Below are 21,456 nucleotides of genomic sequence, written 5' to 3' on the forward strand. Positions count from 1 at the left end.
GGCAGATTCAGTGACGTCAGCCCACAAAATCTAAGAGGTTGTCTGAATCTCATGACATAAAAGAAATATATTGTCGGGGCGGGGCTGGGGACATGGGGATCATTTATGGATAGAGCCGCAGTCTATTCTCAAGGGGGAAGAAATTTACTACAGCATCAAGTTCCGTGCAAGAAAAAGCAAGATAGTACCTAAGGATGCTGAGGATTAAGGATAATGATCCATCCTAATTTTAGGTCCAGAGACAATCTTGAGGCTTCCAGGGACATCTTTCAAAATGCCTCCTAAGCATGGCTTGTGTCAAATTAATGGTGAGGAGAAATGCTCAGGAGTGATAGTAGTGGCTGGGGATGAGGAGACGAGGCTTCAGCAGAAGAAAAATGTTTCTCTCTAAGGGAAAACAAATTCTTCTTTACTGTGTATATAGAGGAAGTTTGTTATAAGCCTTGAATATATAGGGTACTTTAAACTAAATAAGTCACACTAATACCTGGGAAGCTAAACAGGTTTTATCTCCTATTGATAAGTAATGCCTAGTATGTAGTATCAAAGGATTATGAAGCCCTGAGGTTATGGTTAATTAGCTATGTCTAGTAGGGGCTCAAGAATGAGAGGTAGTATGTGTCCTGCCACTAATTTATTATACCTACCTTCTACTGAGGAAGCAGATATTTTCAAAGTGCTTTAGCAGTAGTACCAGTAGCCAAGGTAAGATGCCCTCACGCCTAACTTCTATATACACACCACCCAGCTTCCCTCAGACATAAAGTAGCATCTTCATTTTAATATTTGCATTTGTTTTCTGTCAGTTATGCCTGGCTCCAAGAATATTTACTTCACCATACCTGGTCACTAAAACAATATGACTGCTAGTAGATGGCTTGATAAAACTGTTGACTCCACTGGACTTTCATTCTGTCCTGAATTTCAGCTTCTATAGTGGCGTATTAGTCATGGGAGATACATGAGTAGACAAGAAACTCAGCAGTAACAAATTTGTTCGAATTTAGCATTGGCAAAGAATCAAAAGTCAAATCCACTTGGAATACATACGTGTTTATGTGTATAAAAAGGTGAAGGTATTGCATGTATACGTGTGTGTGAAGTGATGGCATGCATATGTGCACTGAATCTTCTCCACCATTGTATTTATTTCTTTTTTTAACTGGACCCTTCACAAATGTTAGTTGCTGGAATCTTCAGTTTCAGTTGTATTACCACTACCAAAAAAAACCACAGAAAACATTTTGGCATCAATAGGAAGATATTGCACCCCAAAGAAAAAACATTATACGCATCTTGCAATAATGAACTATGTGTCCTCCTAAGTGACATGCCCCTATGAAAAAATGGAAGCTACCCTACACGGGCAGGTGTCACAGATTTAGCTTCTTGTTATCCAGAATGGCATTGTCCAATATGGTATTCACGTGTTGCTATTTAAATTTAGATTTATTACAATTAAATAAAATTTAAAATTTAGTTCTTCAGTCACATTAGCTATATTTCAAGTGCTCAAAGCCACATGTGCCTTGTGGCTACCATATTGGAAAGTGCAGGGAACATTCCATATCACAGGAAGTTCTGTTGGAGAAGAAGTGAAGGGGAAGAGAGAGAATATTTTAAAATTATGAATAGGGTTCGGTAGACTGAATCAGATTTTTTTCTACAAATCTTAAAGCACTATAAAAAGGCATAGCCTTGAAATTTTAAAGTTAAATTAAGACTAGTTTCCTTGATAAGTAGTGAGATATAAACATAAAGAATTTCACAGCCAAAGATAGAAAGATAAAATAATTTCCAAAAGGACTATGGAAAGTCATAGATGATAGTTCTACAACGGGGTTCCTCTTGATACCAAAAACATGTGTCTAGTTGTCATGCGGTAGGAAGCAGAAATCTTTGAAGAAGCATCATCTTTGTTTTATAGTTACTCCAAAAACTTCCATTCCACTTAGAATCCCACAATTCAAATAGATATGAAAAGATTTCCAATACTTTTGCATAAAATGGTTCTTTGCTAGTGTGGGATCAAAATTAGGGTTAAGAGCATATCATGAGCAAATACTATCGTCACTGAATATTTATAAAGCACTTGCAATGTATACAAATTGTGCTAGTTTCTTTGAGAGCTAGCAGTTTAACAAGAGGCTGTCTCCATACTCAAGTGAATCTCATTAACAGAATAATTCAAGTTTGAGAGGGCCAAACACTTAAAATATGTGCCATTCTGATTAATGGGTAGTGGTAAGAAGAATGCAAATACTTGAAAATATAATAGTAATATAGCCTTTATTAAAATAGGCCCATGACGTCATTTGTAGAGACGTGGATGGACCTAGAGACTGTCATACAGAGTGAAGTAAGTCAGAAAGAGAAAAACAAATATCATATATTAACGCATATATGTGGAATCTAGAAAAATGGTACAGATGAACCGGTTTGCAAGGTAGAAATAGAGACACAGATGTAGAGAACAAACGTATGGACACCAAGGGGGGAAAGCGGGGGTCGGGGGGGAATGAATTGGGAGATTGGGATTGACGTATATATACTAATATGTATAAAATAGATAAGTAATAAGAACCTGCTGTATAATAAATAAATTAAATTAAAAACATAGGCCCATGAATACAATAAATGTATTTACAAATAGTGACAAAAAATTATTTTTATATCAGGAAAGTTCAGTAAGTTTATTTTGCCAAGTACTATAATTTTTTCCCAAATATATCACCACTTTTATTACAGGAAGGGGCATAAAACTGAAACGCTGGCTCATCAGAGTTTCTGAAATGAATGGAAAATTGATTCTAAAATAGTATTATAGTCATTGTCAGCAAAGTCCTTGGTTTAGGATGAAGCCTGATAATTCCAAAATGTTGTGGAGTTTTAAGGTTTTTCTTTGAAAATATTTCAATTGCTCAGTGACTTGATAAGTCAATTGTTTATGGAAGAGGCATAACTGTTCACCATTGAGTGGGTTTTGGGGTGTTTACCAGGGCAAAGAGCTTGGCAGCATACTTATCTGACACTGCTAGCTTTGATTGTAAGGTCTTATGGTTAACAGCAGAATTCTGAACCTAAAATTGTTCTGTGTAGTATTGTTCAGTGTGGAAACTGGGCTCGTTTCCATATCTGCTGTCAGCTACAGGTCAGTTCTACAGCTCTCTTGATTGTAGTTGGCCTTGCCTGAGATGGTTCTGCTCTGTTTCACATATCTTATCCTTCAGGAAACTAGTATAGGCATGTCATTTTCATGGTGAGGCACTCAATCACACAAGCCCTTTTTAAGCCTCTGTTTGTGTCACATATGTCAATATCCCATTGGTCCAGAGCAGATCACATGACCCTGAGTCAAGGGGATGGAGCAGAATGCCTGCACAGAATGAAAGGGCACTGCAAATTTACATGGGGTAGAGCAGGAAAATAGGCAAGAAGCATCAGGGTTATTAATGCAGTCAACCTACTACAATGTGTATTTCACCTAAAGTGTATAGAAATCTAAAGCAAGGTTTAGATTTGGAAAAAGGTTTTAAAAGAGCCACTACATTTTTGCCTCCATGTCAGAAGAGTTCCTCGTTCTTAATTTTTTCTCCCTATAAATTTTAAATGAATAAATGCAAAGCTATTCTACTAAAGTAAGTCAGAAAGTAGGTCTACTCCAGCCAAAACAAAAATCTTAACCTACAGCAGTAGACATAAATTTTGGATTCACCTCTCTCTCTCTGTCACAAAGAGCTGTTCCAAATCTACAGGAATGCAAAGGACAGGGGGTGAGCAAATGGAGAAGCATGTGACATTTCTTTGGGGGAAAAAGCTTTTTCTGAATCAAAACTTACCATGATTTATTTTTTCTCATATACTAAAAGGGTTTTTTTCCCCTAGAGAATGATATAGAGTAAATTATTTGGAATGATAAAGATAGAAAGCTTTCTCTAAAAGCAACTACAGAATTCTGTCCATGGACAACTGAAAATACCACTGCAGTTAGGAAGCAAATATATTTGTCTCTGAGAAACAGAATTTAATGCCCTGTCTCTACAAAGTTAAACACAATGATTCAAAACTCTATAAATTCTATACATATGAGTTTGCATACGGTATTTGTTTTTCTCTTTCTAACTTACTTCACTCTGTATGACAGACTCTAGGTCCATCCACCTCACTACAAATAACGCAGTTTCATTTATTTTTATAGCTGAGTAATATTCCATTCTATATATGTGCCACATCTTCTTTATCCATAGCCACATAGCACAGGGAGATCAGCTCGGTGCTTTGTGACCACCTAGAGGGGTGGGAGGGAGGGAGACGCAAGAGGGAAGAGATATGGGAACATATGTATAACAGACTCACTTTGTTGTAAAGCAGAAACTGACACACCCTTGTAAAGCAATTATACTCCAATAAAGATGTTTAAAAAATAGAAAAAAAAAGAAATAAAGGAACAAAATCATAAAAAAGAAAAAAAACCTATAAAAATAACAACTGAGGTGGAATGGTGAGTTTGGTCTGGATTAACCCAATTACTTGTCTTTATACAGAAAAATTAGTGGATAATTGCCACTTGGTTTTCCTACTTAGGCAGTGTCAGAAAGCCAGAACACAGGTTTTTAAAGATTAAGGAGATAGGAAGAGTTTGGGCTGCTCTAAATCCATCCCTCACATCCACAATCCAGCAGGCAGAAAGGAGGAAAATGGAGAGCCTCAGGACTCACACCTGCCTGCAGCACTTCCATGTACTCCCTGTTATCCAGAACTTCCTCCCAGAGACACACCGGGCAGTGGGGGAGGTTGGGAAATGTGGTCTCCATTCTGAACAGCCTATGTTCAGATAAACTTTGGTAGCCCTATAACCACTGGAAAGAGGAAATGAATATTGGAGGAATACTGGGAGGTAAAACGGCAGCTGTTTCACAGCAAGAATCTCTTCTGTGGGCCCTTGGTGCTGGAGAGGTCTTAAGCACTTCACCGTCTAGTCATTCTCAGAAGTTATTCTCATCAACTCTACTGACTGAATCCAGAAATTGGACCTATTTCTACTCTCCATTCTCTTCTTCCCACATTCTCTGAACTCCCACCACCAGCCGGTGACGGGAACAGTGTCACAAAAGAAAAGAAAGCAGAATCTCAAAAGGGAACCTCTAAGTTTACCATAGTCCCTACCATTGACATGAGCCGAACGACATCATGCTTGATGATTCAGATAAGGGGGCCCCTCGACTCTGGACGTTCACAGCCTTAAACGGGAGTTCACAGCATGTGAGGAAAAATGTTTCGATCCACAACAGTTCAGGAGGTTAAGCTCTATAAGAAACAATGAATTCAGATCAAAGCGTCTTTGTATTACTCTCTGACCACTGACAGAGCCTCTTTCTCCTTCTTCCTCAGGATGGTTAAGGATTTTTCCAGAAGAGAGGGGCAATATAAAACTTGGGGACGGTAGAATAAGAAAGGAAGGGTTACCGTTGTCTCACTTGCTGGGTATCGTATTCACAAAATTGCTATTTTCCAAAGATTGTTTTCATTTGATCCCAAAATCCAATCGAAGGCAAATGATGTGGTTTACTGGAAATTGTGTTTCTCACCCTGCTCCACAGCCTTGGTCTTACCCCACATGCTACTGAGAAAATAGTGAAATAATGGGGTCCTATCTGGCAATCTAGAAATCCTAATGCTTAGGAGGGAAGCTAATAATGAGTGTTGGTCTACATTTGAATGGGTACTATGTGGTAGTTGTGGGGTTTTGTGAATTGTTTCCCCCCCTCCCCGCAAGTAAGAAAGAACGAGGAAATATGCCTTCTAACTTCGTGTCGATGAGAAATACGTCTATAAGTTTGTACATTTCTCCCTAGCTTAGATTCAGTTCTCACTATGCACATAAACCAGTACAGACACCCGTGAATATAACCTTTTATTAAATGTGGAGTGCAACCGAACGGACTCTTGGGCTATGGTACTGGGACTTTGTGCATTTTATGTTGAGGGGACAGCCATCCATGAGCCCTTGGACTTGAGGTGGTTAATGCGAATGAGAACCTCAAGCGCTGTTTTCTGCTTTTGTCTCCCACCCAGCTGTGAAGTTTGGGAGGATGTCCAAGAAGCAAAGGGACAGCCTGTACGCTGAGGTGCAGAGGCACCAGCAGCGGCTGCAGGAGCAGCGACAGCAGCAGAGTGGGGAGGCGGAAGCCCTCGCCCGGGTGTACAGCAGCGGCCTCAGCAACGGCCTCAGCAACCTGAACAACGAGGCCGGTGGCACGTATGCCAACGGACACGTCATTGACCTGCCCAAGTCCGAGGGTTATTACAACGTGGATTCCGGCCAGCCGTCCCCTGATCAGTCAGGACTTGACATGACTGGAATCAAACAGATAAAGCAAGAACCTATCTATGACCTCACATCCGTACCCAACTTGTTTACCTATAGTTCTTTCAACAATGGGCAGTTAGCACCAGGGATAACGATGACTGAAATCGGTAAGTGGAAATCTCCTTCCAGCTCATTTTTGGAAATTCTACTTTGAAATTGCCTTGGTCCTATTTAGTATGATCATTTTCTTAGGTCTAAGTTGAATTACTTGCATTTATGGCTTCTCGTGAGGAAACTAATTGATTTTAAAATATAGTCTAATAACTGTCACTGTTCCCATGGCCCATAAAAGTTTATTGCAAGCAAAGGAGGAAAGAAATCATAAATAGAAAAATGCTCTCTGTAAGAACAGATGATATCTGTTGCATTTGGGTTCATCACTGAAGGAAAAGTGCTATTGGTATAAACAAGAAAATTTCAGCAAGTGTTCAAAGTGATGCTATTGAAAGTGAAAGAGCTAAGGGATAGAGAAGCAGTATGTAGTAACTGAATGAACAGGGCTCCAACTCTCCATCTAAGATAACTGGGGACAAACCTCAGTTTCCTTCTGTGTAAAGGCAGAGCGGTAGACCAGAAGACCTCTAAGGCTCTTGTAAATCTGAATTCAAGAATTCTACATGGGAATAGAGTCTGAATTACTGGCAATAAAAAGAGTGTAGTCTGGAACGTTACAGAAGGGCAACAAATAAGCCCCTCTGAGCAGGGCAAGTGCCAGGCACAGTTGCATCGGTTGCAGACCCTCCGGCTTCTGCAACGTCCTTCTTAAGGAGTGGTGTTCAAGCGCGCACTCTCTCTTCTGACATGTCACAGCTTTGTTTTACCCTGTTAAGCTTAGGAGTCTGTTAACCGTCTAATCAGTTGATTTTATTAACTAATTGCCATAAAAATATGGATGTAGGTTTAACACATTACCCTCCTGGGTAACAGAGCTGTATGTTGACAGTAGCCCGGAGGGGCTAGCAGGCAGTGGCTACAGCAGGCTTCATGCAGTACTTAGTGCACAGGGAAAGCAATGTGGAGCTCGGGAGTCTTTGAGGCTTCCTCACATCTTGCCCTGAGAGGTGGCAGAAAAGAGTGGTTAAGAACCAGGCTACCTGAAGTCAAATCCTGGATCTGTTGCCTGTTATTGGAGCTGAAGCAAGTTTCTCAATCCTGGTTTGCTCATCCTGTTGTGTTGTTTTGTTTTTTTTTTTTTTCTCAAAAAATGTTAGCTCACAGACCACACCGTTGTTGTAAGAATTAAATGAGTCAGTACTTGTAAAGCAGAGCCACACTTGGCACTCCGCAAGCGCTCAGTAACTCTGAGCTGTTCTCACTTGTCCACCATGTGTTCAATCACCTTCTCTGTCTAAACTGTGAGTAGGAGCCTAAAGCCTACGAGTGTTTTAAATAAAGTTGATGTGAACACATAACGAAGGACACGCCATATGTATCTTGGCTACTTCTGCCATCTGGTTGAGGAAGAAGTGACGTGACACAGTTATAAAACCTGAAACGCTATTTTTCTCTCTTAGCAATTCAGCCTGTGGCAGGGAGTAAAGAAGTGGTTGACATAGCGCCTGTGACGACATCCACAACTGAGAGACATAGAAAACTACACATCAGCTCTAATAACAAAAATATTCATTATGTTGCTCTCCTGTGACATAGTCACAGGCACTTCACACACATTTAATTTTCACAAGCATCTTATCTGATAAGTAAAACTATTACTCCCATTTTACAGATGTGGAAACAGAGGCTCAGAGATGTCTCATGACCTGCCCAGGGTCCTTTGGTTACTAAATGATGGAGCCAACTTCCATCCCAGGCTGTCTGATTCTGGAGTCCTTTGTGCTTACCCATTATCCTGCTCCTTGCTATGGGCTTAATATTCGCGAACTGCATTGTCAATCAATAGGGGACAATCTGTTTAAGTGGAGTCACTAGGTCTTTCCAAAAGGACATGTTAAAAGAAAAAGGAAATAGGCACCATTTTTTGCTTTTATCCTACTTAGTTCCTGAGTTTGCTATTCATTGGGAACACATGTTTAAAACATACTGAAACAAAAACAATTGTTGGGCGATCTGATCCATACCCAAAAAGGAAAGACTTCTAAGAATGCAGAAATCACAATTTCTTTGTGATTTAGAATCAGTAGGAGGTATTACAGAAAGAGAACTACAGCCAGAAATATGAAGTTCAAGTAACCCTACCCAGGTCATTCTCCTCCTGGCCTTGAGTCTGTTCCTCTGTGAACTAGAGAAACTCCAAATTCATCCAGACAGACATTGACCCCCAAATGAACTAGCATTTATTTTTCTTACTTATTTCAAGATACTATTAGTCTTTAGAGATCTCTAGATCTGCCTTAAATTTTGGAGGTTTCTTCCATCAGACCTTTAGGGATGCAATTAGGTTGTTCTCCTAGGGCTCTCAAATTTAGCAGGCTCCTAAGCCTAAGTATTGCCTTGGTTCCTATTTCGTTAAAACGGCAATGCCATCTAGTGGACACAAACTCCTTCGAGTGTCGAATGGAGGTACCTATAAGAGCCACAATGGTGTGATGCACTATGCTTTCCTGCACCATCCAAAAAACTGCCACTCATTTCACTAAAGCACTAAGTCCATAGCAGTCTAATTGGGCAGGAGGGCATCAGTGGTGTAGTACAGCAGTTAAGAACTTTGGTTCTGGAGTCGGACTGCCTGAGTTCAAAACCTCATTGTTCCTTTTCCCTCAGGCAGTTTACCTAACCTGAGTCTCCGTTGTAAACCTGAGATAATAATAATCCCTACCTGTGTGTGTGTGGATTAAGTGAGTTAATATTTGAAAATTCTTAGAACAGCTTCTGTCATGCATAAGCCTCATCATCATCATTATTATCAATATAATTGATATTATAATAGTATTAATCTCATTTTTACTTAATAACATTCTTGGTCATTACCTGTTATTGAGCCCCTAATGGTGCCTGGCAATCTTCAACTCTTATAACAAACAACCCTATTATGCCTATTATATAATTATTCATATATCCATTTTACAGATGAAAACATTGAGGCTCAGAAGTCACAAAACTTGTTAAAAGCAAAGTAAGCATGTGAACCCAGGTCAAAGTAACATCAAAACTATATGAGTTAAAATAGTTAAAAACTGTTTTAACTATGTTTCTTCCCTTCAAACAAAGGGAGCCCCTCACAAGTTAATGGCATTCCCACAGCAAGACTTGCTTGGTGTTTGCTGCCTACCTGACATCTTACTGGGCGCTACAAAGGAGCTTACAGAGGGTGCACACTGACATTTTGACTTGAGTTGATTAACAAGGATCTATACTAATCTGGCTGGTGACAAGTTGTCATAGAAAGAAGCCTGTGCTGACAAAATAGAAAATGTGGGGAATTCCCTGGCAGTCAGTGGTTAGCGCTTGGTGCTTTTTCTGCCAGAGCCCAGGTTCAATCCCTGGTCAGGGAACTAAGATCCCGCAAGCCACACTGTGCGACCAAAAAATAAAATAAAACCTTTTTAAAAAAATAAGGAAAAAAAGAAAATGTGATTTTAGCCACATTCTGACTGGGTGAATTGAGGCTATATCACACGAGAGAATTTTTTAACATCACTCTCAGCTGCTAGAAGTACTGATCTGCTTCCTCTCGTTTCTGAAAGAACAATGAAATTGTACAACCAGATCATGATTCTGATTGGGCCATTGTAAAATCAGATTTTTTTAAAAAAAAAAACAGTTTTTGGATTAGCCCATACAGAATACAGTCTTACAGTTTTGAAATTTTAATAAAAACGCATGTTTAAGAACCATAAAACAATACTAGCAACAGCATGCAGATCCCAAAAAGTCAATTAGTTGAGTGTTATGAGTCAGGAATATTTCCCCTGAAAAACCAAATTTGTCTTTCTAAAAGTGCACAAAAGGAACTACAGACTTCTAGGTTCAGGAACCCTAATAATAAGATAGACAGAAACTGAAAATCCCTTCATGCACATTAGCCAATTTAAGCCTCCTACCAGTGCCTTCAGGTGGGAAGTGAAGAAACCATCCCATTGTGCAGATGAGGAAATTAAGGGTTAGAAAGAGTGAGTGATTTTTCCCAGGCACAGAGTTAAGTGGTAAAGCTTAAGTTCTTATGTAGCTCCTTCTACTACTCTACACTTCCAGGCATTCTTTCAAAAACATATTCTTTTTTTTTAACATGTTTATTGGAGTATAATTGCTTTACAATGGTGTGTTAGCTTCTGCTTTATAACAAAGTGAATCAGCCATCCGTATACATATATCCCCATATCCCCTCCCTCTTGGATCTCCCTCCCACCCTCCCTATCCCACCCCTCTAGGTGGTCACAAAGCACTGAGCTGATCTCCCTGTGCTATGTGGCTGCTTCCCACTAGCTATCTATTCTACGTTTGGTAGTGTGTGCCAGGCACTCAAGGCAAGGAGAACACGGTTCCTGTCCTCACCGTCTAGGAGGCAGGCATGAAAATAAATAACTGCAGTTCAACGCCACGTATTCTAAATCCTGAGCATGACGATACCACAAACTCTCCTGCAGGTGAAGAAGATGGGGGGTATTGCTTACTCTGTGCCACAGCTCTTATCAGGAATGTTTTATTCCCATAGTCTTGGGACTCGAAAAGAAAATGTGGGTAAGCAAGGAGAAGAACATGAAACATTTCCAGAATAATATGCTTGGGTTTCTCAAAATCCCATAGGACAAAACACCATAAAATAAGAGAAGGGCAAAAGTAAGCTGCAAATTAATATTTAGGCATCAGGTTTAACTGGGTTTAGCAGGAATTTTACTTCAAGGTGGCATGGTGGAGGTGTTATATCTTTGCAAATAAAATTTTGCAGTGGTTGGTGGCAGGGAAAGGAAGCTGACTATAGGAAGACTGGCAGACAAGCAGAGAGAGAAAATGGAAGGTCGTGTTTTTGCTCCCCAACTATAGCCCTCAGATGGGTCGGAGTATTCTGCAGGACTAAGACTCTTAATGAAAGCTCATTTAAGCTCAGAAATGATTGACAGTGTATCCATGAGGTACCAGACAACAAGACAATTCAAACAGCCAAACAACATGCTTTTAAAAACAGGGAAAAAAAATCCATCAACTTAGTTTCAGTGCTAAGGGGATAGATTGTCTTTTGCAAACATTATCTGAGTTTGCTGTTCAGTAATTTTCTCTCCAGATAAAGACAATGAAATGTGAATTCACTGATCCCTCCTGTGTAATCTTAAATGTAGATTTACTTTCATATTCCTTTTGTGGTCTATTTATGGAGCCTGGAATTTTAAACATCAAAAATAGAAATAAACCTCTTTTTTTTTTTAGCAAATTCATCTATTACGGAAGCTGAGTATTAATAGAGGAGATTACAAAAAGGGATTGGCCTAAAAGGTGATCTAATCCCTGTAATGTACTATTTTTTCATCAAGGCTATGTGGACACATAGAAGGTATTTCTAGTACTGTTTTATTGGGGGAAATTCTGTAAAAGTTGATGGTGTTTCAGTTGTTATTTATTAAGAACCCCAAGCAGGTGCTATGGTCATAAGGCAGCAGCTTCAATGACATAGGCTTTTACAGGTAAATATTTTACAACTGCCAAAACCTATTAAGCATATTCAACTACTCATTCAGAAAAGGTACAGAGAATAGAATTTAACTCCAGCTATGTATTTACTATGTCCTCTAGTGGCACCTTTATCAAATACAGGTAGGCATTCAATTTAGGAGCAAGTGCCTAGTAAGTCATTAAAATGAACAAAAGTAGACTAAACTAATGAGAAAAAGCATTCAAGCGGTAAGGGACATGAAAATCCAGTGTCTTAGTTCTTTCTTTCTTGCCTTGAGGGAAGACATCTTGTGAACTTCCATTGTCATCTGACACCCTGTCACCTTCACCCAAACACAGGTCCTATGCAGGCAGTTTAGGGAAGGGACATTGAAATTGGGACTCCTGATGGCTAGTTCACATACTAGCCATGTGAACTTGTTCAAAATTAGTTCAGCTTTCTGGAGCTCAGTCTCTTCATCTGAAAAATAAGGCAGATGGGCTCAATGACTTCGGAGGATTATGGTTCTCCCAACTCCTGGTGGGAGCTTTGGCCATGTGCACAAATATTCCCTTTGTTACAGCCACTTCCCAAGGAGAAGGGTAGGGTAGTGGAGAGGAGGGGAGGGGACTTACAGGCAACTAGGCAGTCCTGACAGATGCTGAAACAGTTGTCTCAAGGAGTAGGACCACACTTGGGAATTTCCATGGGGTGGAATGACCCTATCAACTATAAAGTTAATAAACACGGTCACATCAGAAGTGTGCACCAGCCTCTTCTATTCATCCACACTCCTAAAAAAAAAAAAAAAAAAAGAACATCATCAAGGACAATCAGGAGCTGATCAATGAGAGGCTGGTGGCCAATCTCAAACCATCCCTAGTTCACATACAAAGTAAAGAGTGAGCCGCTCTATGGATACTTCAGGGCAAATCGACCTGTCCTCTCTGGCCCACTTCAAGCTGACCACCTCCCCAAACCCCTCTTGAAAGAAAAAGGGGGACAAAACAATAAAGATATGGTCTTGACTGAGCACCAGGCCTATCCAGATCACCTTGGTCACTTGAAAGGGATTTACTTGACTCCTCTGAAATTTTCATACTACCTTGTTCTCTGCTTCCCATAGACTACATCCCAAGAGGCTGCTTATTTCCAGAATCCTGTCTTCTATCTCAAAAAAAAAAAAAATTGCCTGAGTGTGGGGACTGGGCTAATCAATTCAATATATCACATTTCTGGGATCTTTACTATGGTCACAACTATAGTATTAACTAGTCCATGGCCATGAATTATTCTGGAGCATCCTGGGACAGAGGACACTGTAGTTCTTCCCTAAAGTCATTCAAATCCGTATCTTTCTAGATATCTTTTAACAACCTGAAAAAGATGTCTTAACTCACCTAGTAATATGTTGTAGTCACTCTACTGTCGTGCTCAGTGCAATGATTCTCCACAACTGGAATAAATGGCATAAGGTATACAAAAGCACTCTGTGACCAGCAAGGCTCTAAACATATATAAACATGATTTACATTATAAGCAATACACACATATATGCTCAGTTGAAGTACTTATAAACCTGCATATCTATTTATAGTACCTGTATGCAGATTAACCACTACGTGCTTGTACCTCTGTCAGTACAGCTTTCCTTATGTGCTAGCATTCACTGGATTAGGTAAATCTTTTAAATCACCTTTTCTATTTTGAGTTGAAATTATGCAAAACTGATCTTCCTCAGTAGACTTCCCCTGGAGATACTAGTTTGGGATTAATTTATGACTCAGAATTCAGAACTTCCTAAGAAGATTCTAAAATCCACCAACCAAAAAAAAAAAAAAAAAAAAATGCTATTGGGAAGCTATTGGGAAACCAATACCAATTTAAGCACTCGGTTTCAAAAGCCATAGTAGATATGAAATATTCTGCAGTAAGGAAGAGGGAAGGAGATTTCATGAGGTTCTACCTATGACTTATTGAAGGAGGGAATGTTTATGCTTATAAGACAATCTCTGAAACAGCCCCACTGTTGACTAGTATTTCCCGCATTACAAGCTTGACACTTACTCTTAGAAAGAGCTCTGAATTACTTTTTCCCTGCCTGGGGTGAATAGGTACTGCTTTAGCCACATTTTCAAACACCTATTTTGGGAAGAGCTGGTTGGGGTTAAAATGCCACATAGGCTATGGGACACAGAAATGTCAATTGATGGCCAGGTTGATGGAGCTTGATACACTTTGGTTTTCATTACCATGGTATACAAGCAACTTAACAGGCTCTCTCTGCCAACCAGTACAGGATTTATTTCTGTGATATTTACAAATGTGGGGAAACCTGTTGGAAATGTTTCTAGCTTGAAAGACTTGTTGTTTATTTTATTTTAGGATGTAAGCTATAGATAAGGATATATGACGATATACCCTTACTACTGAGAAGAAATTTATTATTTAAATCTGAGCCCTATTTATGCAGACTATTGTGGAACTGCTATTTGGTTTTCAGACAGGTTTGTTCCAAGAACATTTGGTGCTAGACTATTTAGAAAACACTTATTTTAAAGCATTAGTCAATTAAATGTATTACTTAAGCAATCATTACTTTTAAAAATTTAGATTAAATGTTTGAAAATGTAAAAATTGCCTCCAAAGATTTCTCCTGAATTAGTTCTTGGCTACATTTCCAAAGGGGGGTAAGGTTGGGGAGGGATTGCTTCTGTTTAAATTAACGGTCAATCCATATGTCAACAAAATCCAAATAGTAAAGGTCAATCCTAATGATGGCCGTGAGCAACTTCCGTAATTAGGTTTTCATCATCTGTGACCCGCTAAGTGTCCTTTGGGTAATGTGTGGAGGTGTACTTTTTAAAAGAGAGTAGGGAAATATTTTCATGGGCTCTAGATTATCTTGTTTTTGTTTGTTCTAAAACACTTCAAGTACTTTTAAGACTGTGAGCTGTACTCCCACCTTCTGTAACTCTGCAAGACTTCTCCCTCGTGAGTCAAAAGAAAGAGAAATTCCTATCTACCCCCTTAGACTCAAGTCGCCATGCTTTTACACAGCCCTTAGAAAATATCACTGCTGCCAAATCTTTCTATGGATAGAAAATCAAACCCAAAGAAACTAAGACTTTAAAATGTTAAGTGACTTCCCAAAGGGTGTGAAATAAAAGGCTCAATGGGTTCATATTGGCTTCCTCCATCGTACAAGCTGCTTTCCTTAAAACTCACCAGTTCTAGGGCGTTGAAGTACATTGATCTTTTCTGATTGTTCTGTGAAGGAGGTCTTTTACTATGAAAGTTAGCTTCAAAAGGTAATGTTTTTATACTGTATTCTTAATTTTCTTAGCTAGTTTGAAGAAAGGGAACTGTAATTTCCCCAAAACTAGACATGCACTATTGCAATGAAACAAAACACTTGTGATCCAAGACAGCTTTCCATTATTAAATTATTAAGAAGGCACCCTCGGAGATAGTTAATTTGTTTTGCTGTGTATGATGTTTTTCCCTTTAGATATACTCTGCTTAAATACAAATGCCCTATGGATTCTTTCAGTTTTTCTTTCTGCTTTAGTTTCAGTTTTCTTACTTCCTATTAAAATGCTCTCACCAGAACTTCCTGAAATTTGATAAAATTTTAACCATTTTATTTATTAATCTGTTCAGTCCTTTCCCAGATATTATTACTTGTAGTATTAATCTGATTCTTTCACTGTTTTTCTCTGTGTTCATATTTTGAGTTGTGTTTTATCACATTTTCATCATTTTTATAGTTAATAACAATCTTATATTTTGTTAATATATTTTTCTGAAGCACTTTAAGAACATTTTGGTTCAGATCTACATGAAGTAAAAATCAGTTGTGCCATTCTCTGATGTTTGGCGATAGAATTTGTTTGAAAAGGAGACCAGAAGCTTTCCTAATTCACTGGTAAAAGAGTAATGAGTGGTTGGACATTGAAACTGAGCCAACAAATAAGTTATGGGTTATTTATGCCCCTAAATTCTTCTTTAAAAAATTTGAAGAACTTAAATGCTGAAAATATTACCTCCCTATTGAGGCTATGGATCACTAATAGATGGCTGTTTTAAGCTTAAATATTGATGTTTTTATGCTGGTAGCACAATTCTATTTATGCCCCCCAAATAATCATCTCTAAATAGAGATTAGAAAAATCAGAAAGGTCTCGAAAGTAACATTGTCCTCTCTGACAGTCATCTATTACACAATAACCAGCAGACTTGTTCTATTTAATGACCAGAAACTTATAAAACTGGTAGTCTGTTGTCAAAAAGACAAAATGCACACTTGGTTAAATGTTTCACCTTTAAACCAGTTGTTCTAATATATTAGAGTTACTGCCTCAGAGTGCGGATTCTGAGGAATCTTGATATTCTGAAAACCTAATGCAGGCACTTAAAACTTGCCTTGAGCAAGTCCATAGAGATATCCTGCCATTAATTCAATGCGAATCCCCTAAGAATTCCCCTTTCACACTAGTAGTATAAACTAAACAGAGAATTGAGCAGTTCTTCAGATCCTTAAGGCAAGTGATAAATTAAAAATTCATTAATCATTTTGATTGAGGCTGAGATATAGTATTATAAGAAGAATACTTCCAAGTTTAAAAAAAAATCCCTTATGGAGGAAAATGAATAGGGGGTATAGTTCACCAAGAAGAAACCGTCCTTTCTCAGAAAGAAAAAAAAAAAAAAAAGGAGGAGGAGGAGAAAGAATTAGGGACTTCAGATGCAGCCCCCTCTAGTGCTATATATAGCTTTGAGTCTCAGCTTTCTCGCCTTGATACAGTTGGGCCACGGGTGCTCTTGGTAATAACACTGAAAGCAGCAGTTTTTAAAGATATACTCAACTTTCCCCGCTCCCAGGATGTGGGATTCTAATGAAACCACCCGTGCAATCCGTGTCTGAGACACTGTAGCCTTTGGAGAGCGCCATTTGCTGAAATGTCTAGTGAGAGCTAAAATAAGCCCCTTTGGTGGAAAAAACCCGCTGAGTGGTTGAAATCAGAGCTGCAGAAGGTCACTTGCTATTTTAGTACCTGCAAGCTGGTCCACATTTTATAACATTACAGTTATAAACAAGAAATTGTCACCTTACTTGTCAGTTTACTTACTTTTCACCAAAATAAGCAGATGTAGCCTTTTTTCTACATAGTACTAGGCAATTTAGAGGACTTCTTTCCAGACTTTGCTTTTCTCTATGAATTAATACCTAACAAAATTTATTTTTCATATGTTTCTTTAATATTACTTCAAAATATTATTTTTACACAATTAATTTACACAAAATATTATTAATATTTACACATGCACATCTCAACCACCTGTAAATACCTGAAGGAGGGACTTCCTTCCTACTTCTTTGATTTATTCCACAGATCACAGTGCGGGGAGGGAGCCAAAGTTTCAGAGAGAGACAGGAGACCCAACTAATTTCTGGAATTATTTAGATACAGTCCATTTGGAAATGAAGGAAGGAGGTTAGTTCCAGCCCCAGGGTTCTACAATTTTTGCACACACTATTGAGAATTACCATCAATTTTATTCTAGTTTTCCCTTCAAAAATTTAATTTCTCTCTTCTTATTGCCTGTTATAAGTGGATTTAAGATTACCCCTAAAGCTTCTAGGGAAGTGTAACAATTTTAACAATATTTTTTATCAAAAATGATAAAGTATATTTGCCTATATCAATTATTTTTTAAACCTCTTTATTGAGATATAATCGACATACAATAATCTGTCTGTATTTAATGTCTACAACTTAATGAGTTTGGAGATAAGTATACACTCATAAAACCATCACCACAACCTATGCCAAAAAACATATCTCTATATCAATTATTTTAAAGATTTCTAGGATTATTCTTTCATTTGAATCACATGTTTTCATTTCTATCTCATAAAGTTACTTAGTACGTGAAGTTACAAATTCTATTAATTAGTTATAAGTCTTGGGTTCCAATAAGCCTTCCTTCAAGAACAGTATAAGGGTCAAAGTCTAAAAATAAAACAGCAGTTTTATGGGGGAAAAAAAGAGATGCAAGTGAGAGCAGGATATTTTTCATGAAATTAACAAATAGAAAATGAGGATCATGGACTTACTATTAACCTGTAATTACACACCCAGTTTTCCCTTGCCAGCATCAGTGTTTACATTTCCCCTCATCATGACTGAAAAGGAATGACTGGACTGAGCATATAAAATTGTTTTTCTCATTCCTCATTGTTGTTTTATTAACTATCAAACAGCCTACATACTCTTAGTGAAATGGACAAAGCTCTGTCTCACTGATACATACAGAATCTTAACTACTGAGAAGATATAGCTGCATTTTCAGGTCCACTTAAGAAATCTCTAGCCTCATCCCTGGTCTCAGGGAAAGGAGAGTGTAGAGTCCATGGGCGTCACCTCTGAAGGTGGTAGAATTTCCCATTATTCAGTCATTATTCAGTCATATTTCTGTTGCACCCATTATCCCCTCACAGTGCGTGCTGACTCCTTCTCCAACATGTGCTTTCTGTAGCCCAAGCTGGTTAAAGGATCCGAAACTGGGCTCTGAGAAGCAACTGCAATCCAAATCAGGGAAACGGATGAAGGGTGTGCGATTGCCCAGAAAGATTCCATATCCCCTGCTCTTTTACCTCAGTCTTTTTGTCTGGACTTTCTCATGTGGTTGGTCCCTAGAGATGACAGCGTTTACTATTACCTTTTCTATTTTTCCAGGCAAGGACTCTTGAAAGTTCCTTTGGCTCCCAGCAGGAACTTTGCATACTGTATTCATTGTCTCTCCCTTTTGTCCCTTCTTTTTAAATCCTTCTCCCCTTTTCACAACTGCAGACTCTCAGTCCAAGCAGACCATCTCCTCTGATGTTCATGCATCTTTCTAATCGACAGAATGAGCCTTCGGGCCTCGCTTCCGAGGGACCAAGTCTAGCTTTACTGTGTGGTTTATTGACTCCCCAGCCTGAGCCTTGAGAGGGTCAAGTCGGTTTTTGCACGTGGCTCACCTTTGCACTGCAGACCCATGAAAGGAAGTGGAGAAGGATCTCTCCTGCTACTGCTGCTACCGTGTCTTAGCTTTCACTGATATATGCCTTATGTCAAAAAGAGATTTGCCTTTTACTTCTCGCCGCAAGGGTATGGGAAATAATTGCCCATGTTTAATGTTAAAGCCATCATGAGTGCTTAGGCTTTAAGATCATCAAACAAAGGGTCAGTCTTAGCTTTCTAAAATCCTTTGTCAAAGCAGAAAACAAGGGGACGAATGGATGGATGGATATTTTCAACATTATCTTTACTAACTCAACATTGGCTTCATACCTACTATATTTAATTCTCTCTCTCTCTCTCTCTCTCTCTCTCTCTCTCTCTCTCACACACACACACACGCACACACACACACCCTCTGCTGGTCCTATGTATCCTCCTTCAGAATTCTCCTAAATCTAGCCCTTCCACGCTGTCTCTGTCATTCGCACCTGTTCTAGAAGCTCCTAATATCTTGTCTGTATTTTTCACAACAGCCTGATTAATCTCACTTACTCCTTAATGCCATCTCATCTTCTTCGCCATTGCCAGTATCACCCTTTTAAAACAAAAAACTGACCACGTCACTCTCCTGCTTCACAGCTTCCACTAGCTCTTAATCGCCTACAAGGTAAAATCCAAACTCCCATGGCCATGCTTACGCAGCTGTTCCATCTCCAGTCACAGTGTCTATCCCTAGTCTCTTTCTCCCCATCTCTTCAATGCACTCTGTATTGCAAACACTACAGACTTTTTGCTGGAAAAGACAGAGCTGATTTCAACACCATTTGTTAGCTCTGTAAAAATGGGTCTAAAGTCACTCACTCTTTCTGAACCTCACTTTTTTCCTCAGTCAAAGGGAAATTGTTTGTAAAAGGTAAGGATTGTAAAGATGTAAAGTTTAATGTCAGCAGTTATCTAGCTCAGAGCTAGTTTTCTCTCTGTGCCTTTCCATCATCCCCTCTACCTGATGTCTGTCTTTCTCTTCATGTGACAAATTCCTGCTCAGACCCAGGTCAACAGGCATTTTCTCTGTGGATATTTTTCTGCCTTCCTCAGACTGAGTTAGTTACTTTCTTCTTTGGGTTTCTACAATAACTCAGGGCATTTGTTACATCATGATATGACATGATATTATTATAAGATCCTTTTAAAAACAGAAAATGTCTTTCTTTAAACTCTGTACCTTAACTTGGTATATGATAGCTTCTCAAAAAGTATTTGTGAACATGTGAATGAATATATGAAGGCACTATGCTGGGTTCTGCAGTCCATCTCTTGAAGAACTCACAATCTTGAAGGGTATAGAAACATCCATTCAAATAAGTACAGTGGGAGTCTGACTGGAATAAAAGTTCAGTTGGGGGTGGAATTAAAGTGTAATGGCAGCTGGCCTTTCTACATGAGGACACAGGGAAGCAGGGAAACCTTCTCCAGGAATGGCCATCTGAGCTGAGTCCTAAAGCATCCATGTGGATTTAACTTCCAATTTTGCTTAATCTTCCCACGTGCTTATTATGCCCACTCCTCATACCCCATAGAACCCTAAACTTTGGTGGCAGAAGGCCAGGGAATTCTTAAACCTTGGCCAGAAATGCTCAGGAGATATACCGTAAAGGAACAGATAAAAAGGTTTTCGTAGTGCAATTTTGAGTGCAATTGTAATTTTGCTTATAAACCCTGAAGCCTGTAAATTACTGACAAATCAGTATATCTTTGAAAATGAAAACAGACTACACCAAGAAGATAAAGGTTTGAAAACTATAGAGCCGTAAAAATCTTATGTTTTCATTATATACCTACTGAGGAATAGATATGTTTTTTTAAGAGTCTAAGTAATTAGACTGCCCAAATGAAATTGAAAAATGATGAACCATGACATACCAATCTATTTTAATATGATGTATAGAATATTTCCTGCCCTTTTTTACAACATAGGATGTTCAATAAATTTTTGAATATAGGATTTTTTTAAAGAAAGGATTTTTATAGCATAATAAGTAATGAAAGTCTAGAAATGCTCAATGCTGAATCCAATAGAGTATAGCCATAATCATAAGTTAGCATTTTGTAGCATCTTCTACATCCATCAGTTTATAGTTCTGATTGAACAACTTTAATAAATATCGAAATATCTTCCTTCAGTAGCACTGATTCCAAAATTAAATAGCTCTGTTTCATCTCCACTGGGTGGTCAGATTCCTTCCCTGATGAAAAACTATGTAGAATGTCCTAATAATGACAGTCGTGGCTACCATTTCTTCAGTGTTTATAATGTGCCAGGCAGTGGCTATATGAGATTTTTTATTTTGAAGGTTCATTAGAAGCTTAAGCTTACATTTTTTATTCTCTACATTACTAAAACTCAATTTATTTCACTACGTATATACCAGAAGCTTAGCAAGGTAAAAAAAGAAAACGGTACCTAAGTACTGCTTTGAGAATTATCCTGGAGAAATGAAATATTGCTATTTAGAAAGAACAGAAATTGCATT

General features: G+C 38.6%; 1 protein-coding gene across 1 annotated transcript in view; it reads left to right on the forward strand.

The window, feature by feature from the left end:
* RORB (RAR related orphan receptor B) overlaps positions 1–21,456 on the forward strand; it is a 180,654-nt gene that overhangs the window by 135,297 nt on the left and 23,901 nt on the right. Inside the window, exon 4 of the mRNA XM_059071636.2 lies at positions 6,076–6,477. Coding sequence (XP_058927619.1) covers positions 6,076–6,477 — 402 coding nt within the window. The remainder of the gene's footprint in view (positions 1–6,075; positions 6,478–21,456) is intronic.

This window comes from Kogia breviceps, chromosome 8 (genome assembly GCF_026419965.1).
Source record: "Kogia breviceps isolate mKogBre1 chromosome 8, mKogBre1 haplotype 1, whole genome shotgun sequence".
Classification (NCBI taxonomy): Eukaryota; Metazoa; Chordata; class Mammalia; order Artiodactyla; family Physeteridae; genus Kogia; species Kogia breviceps.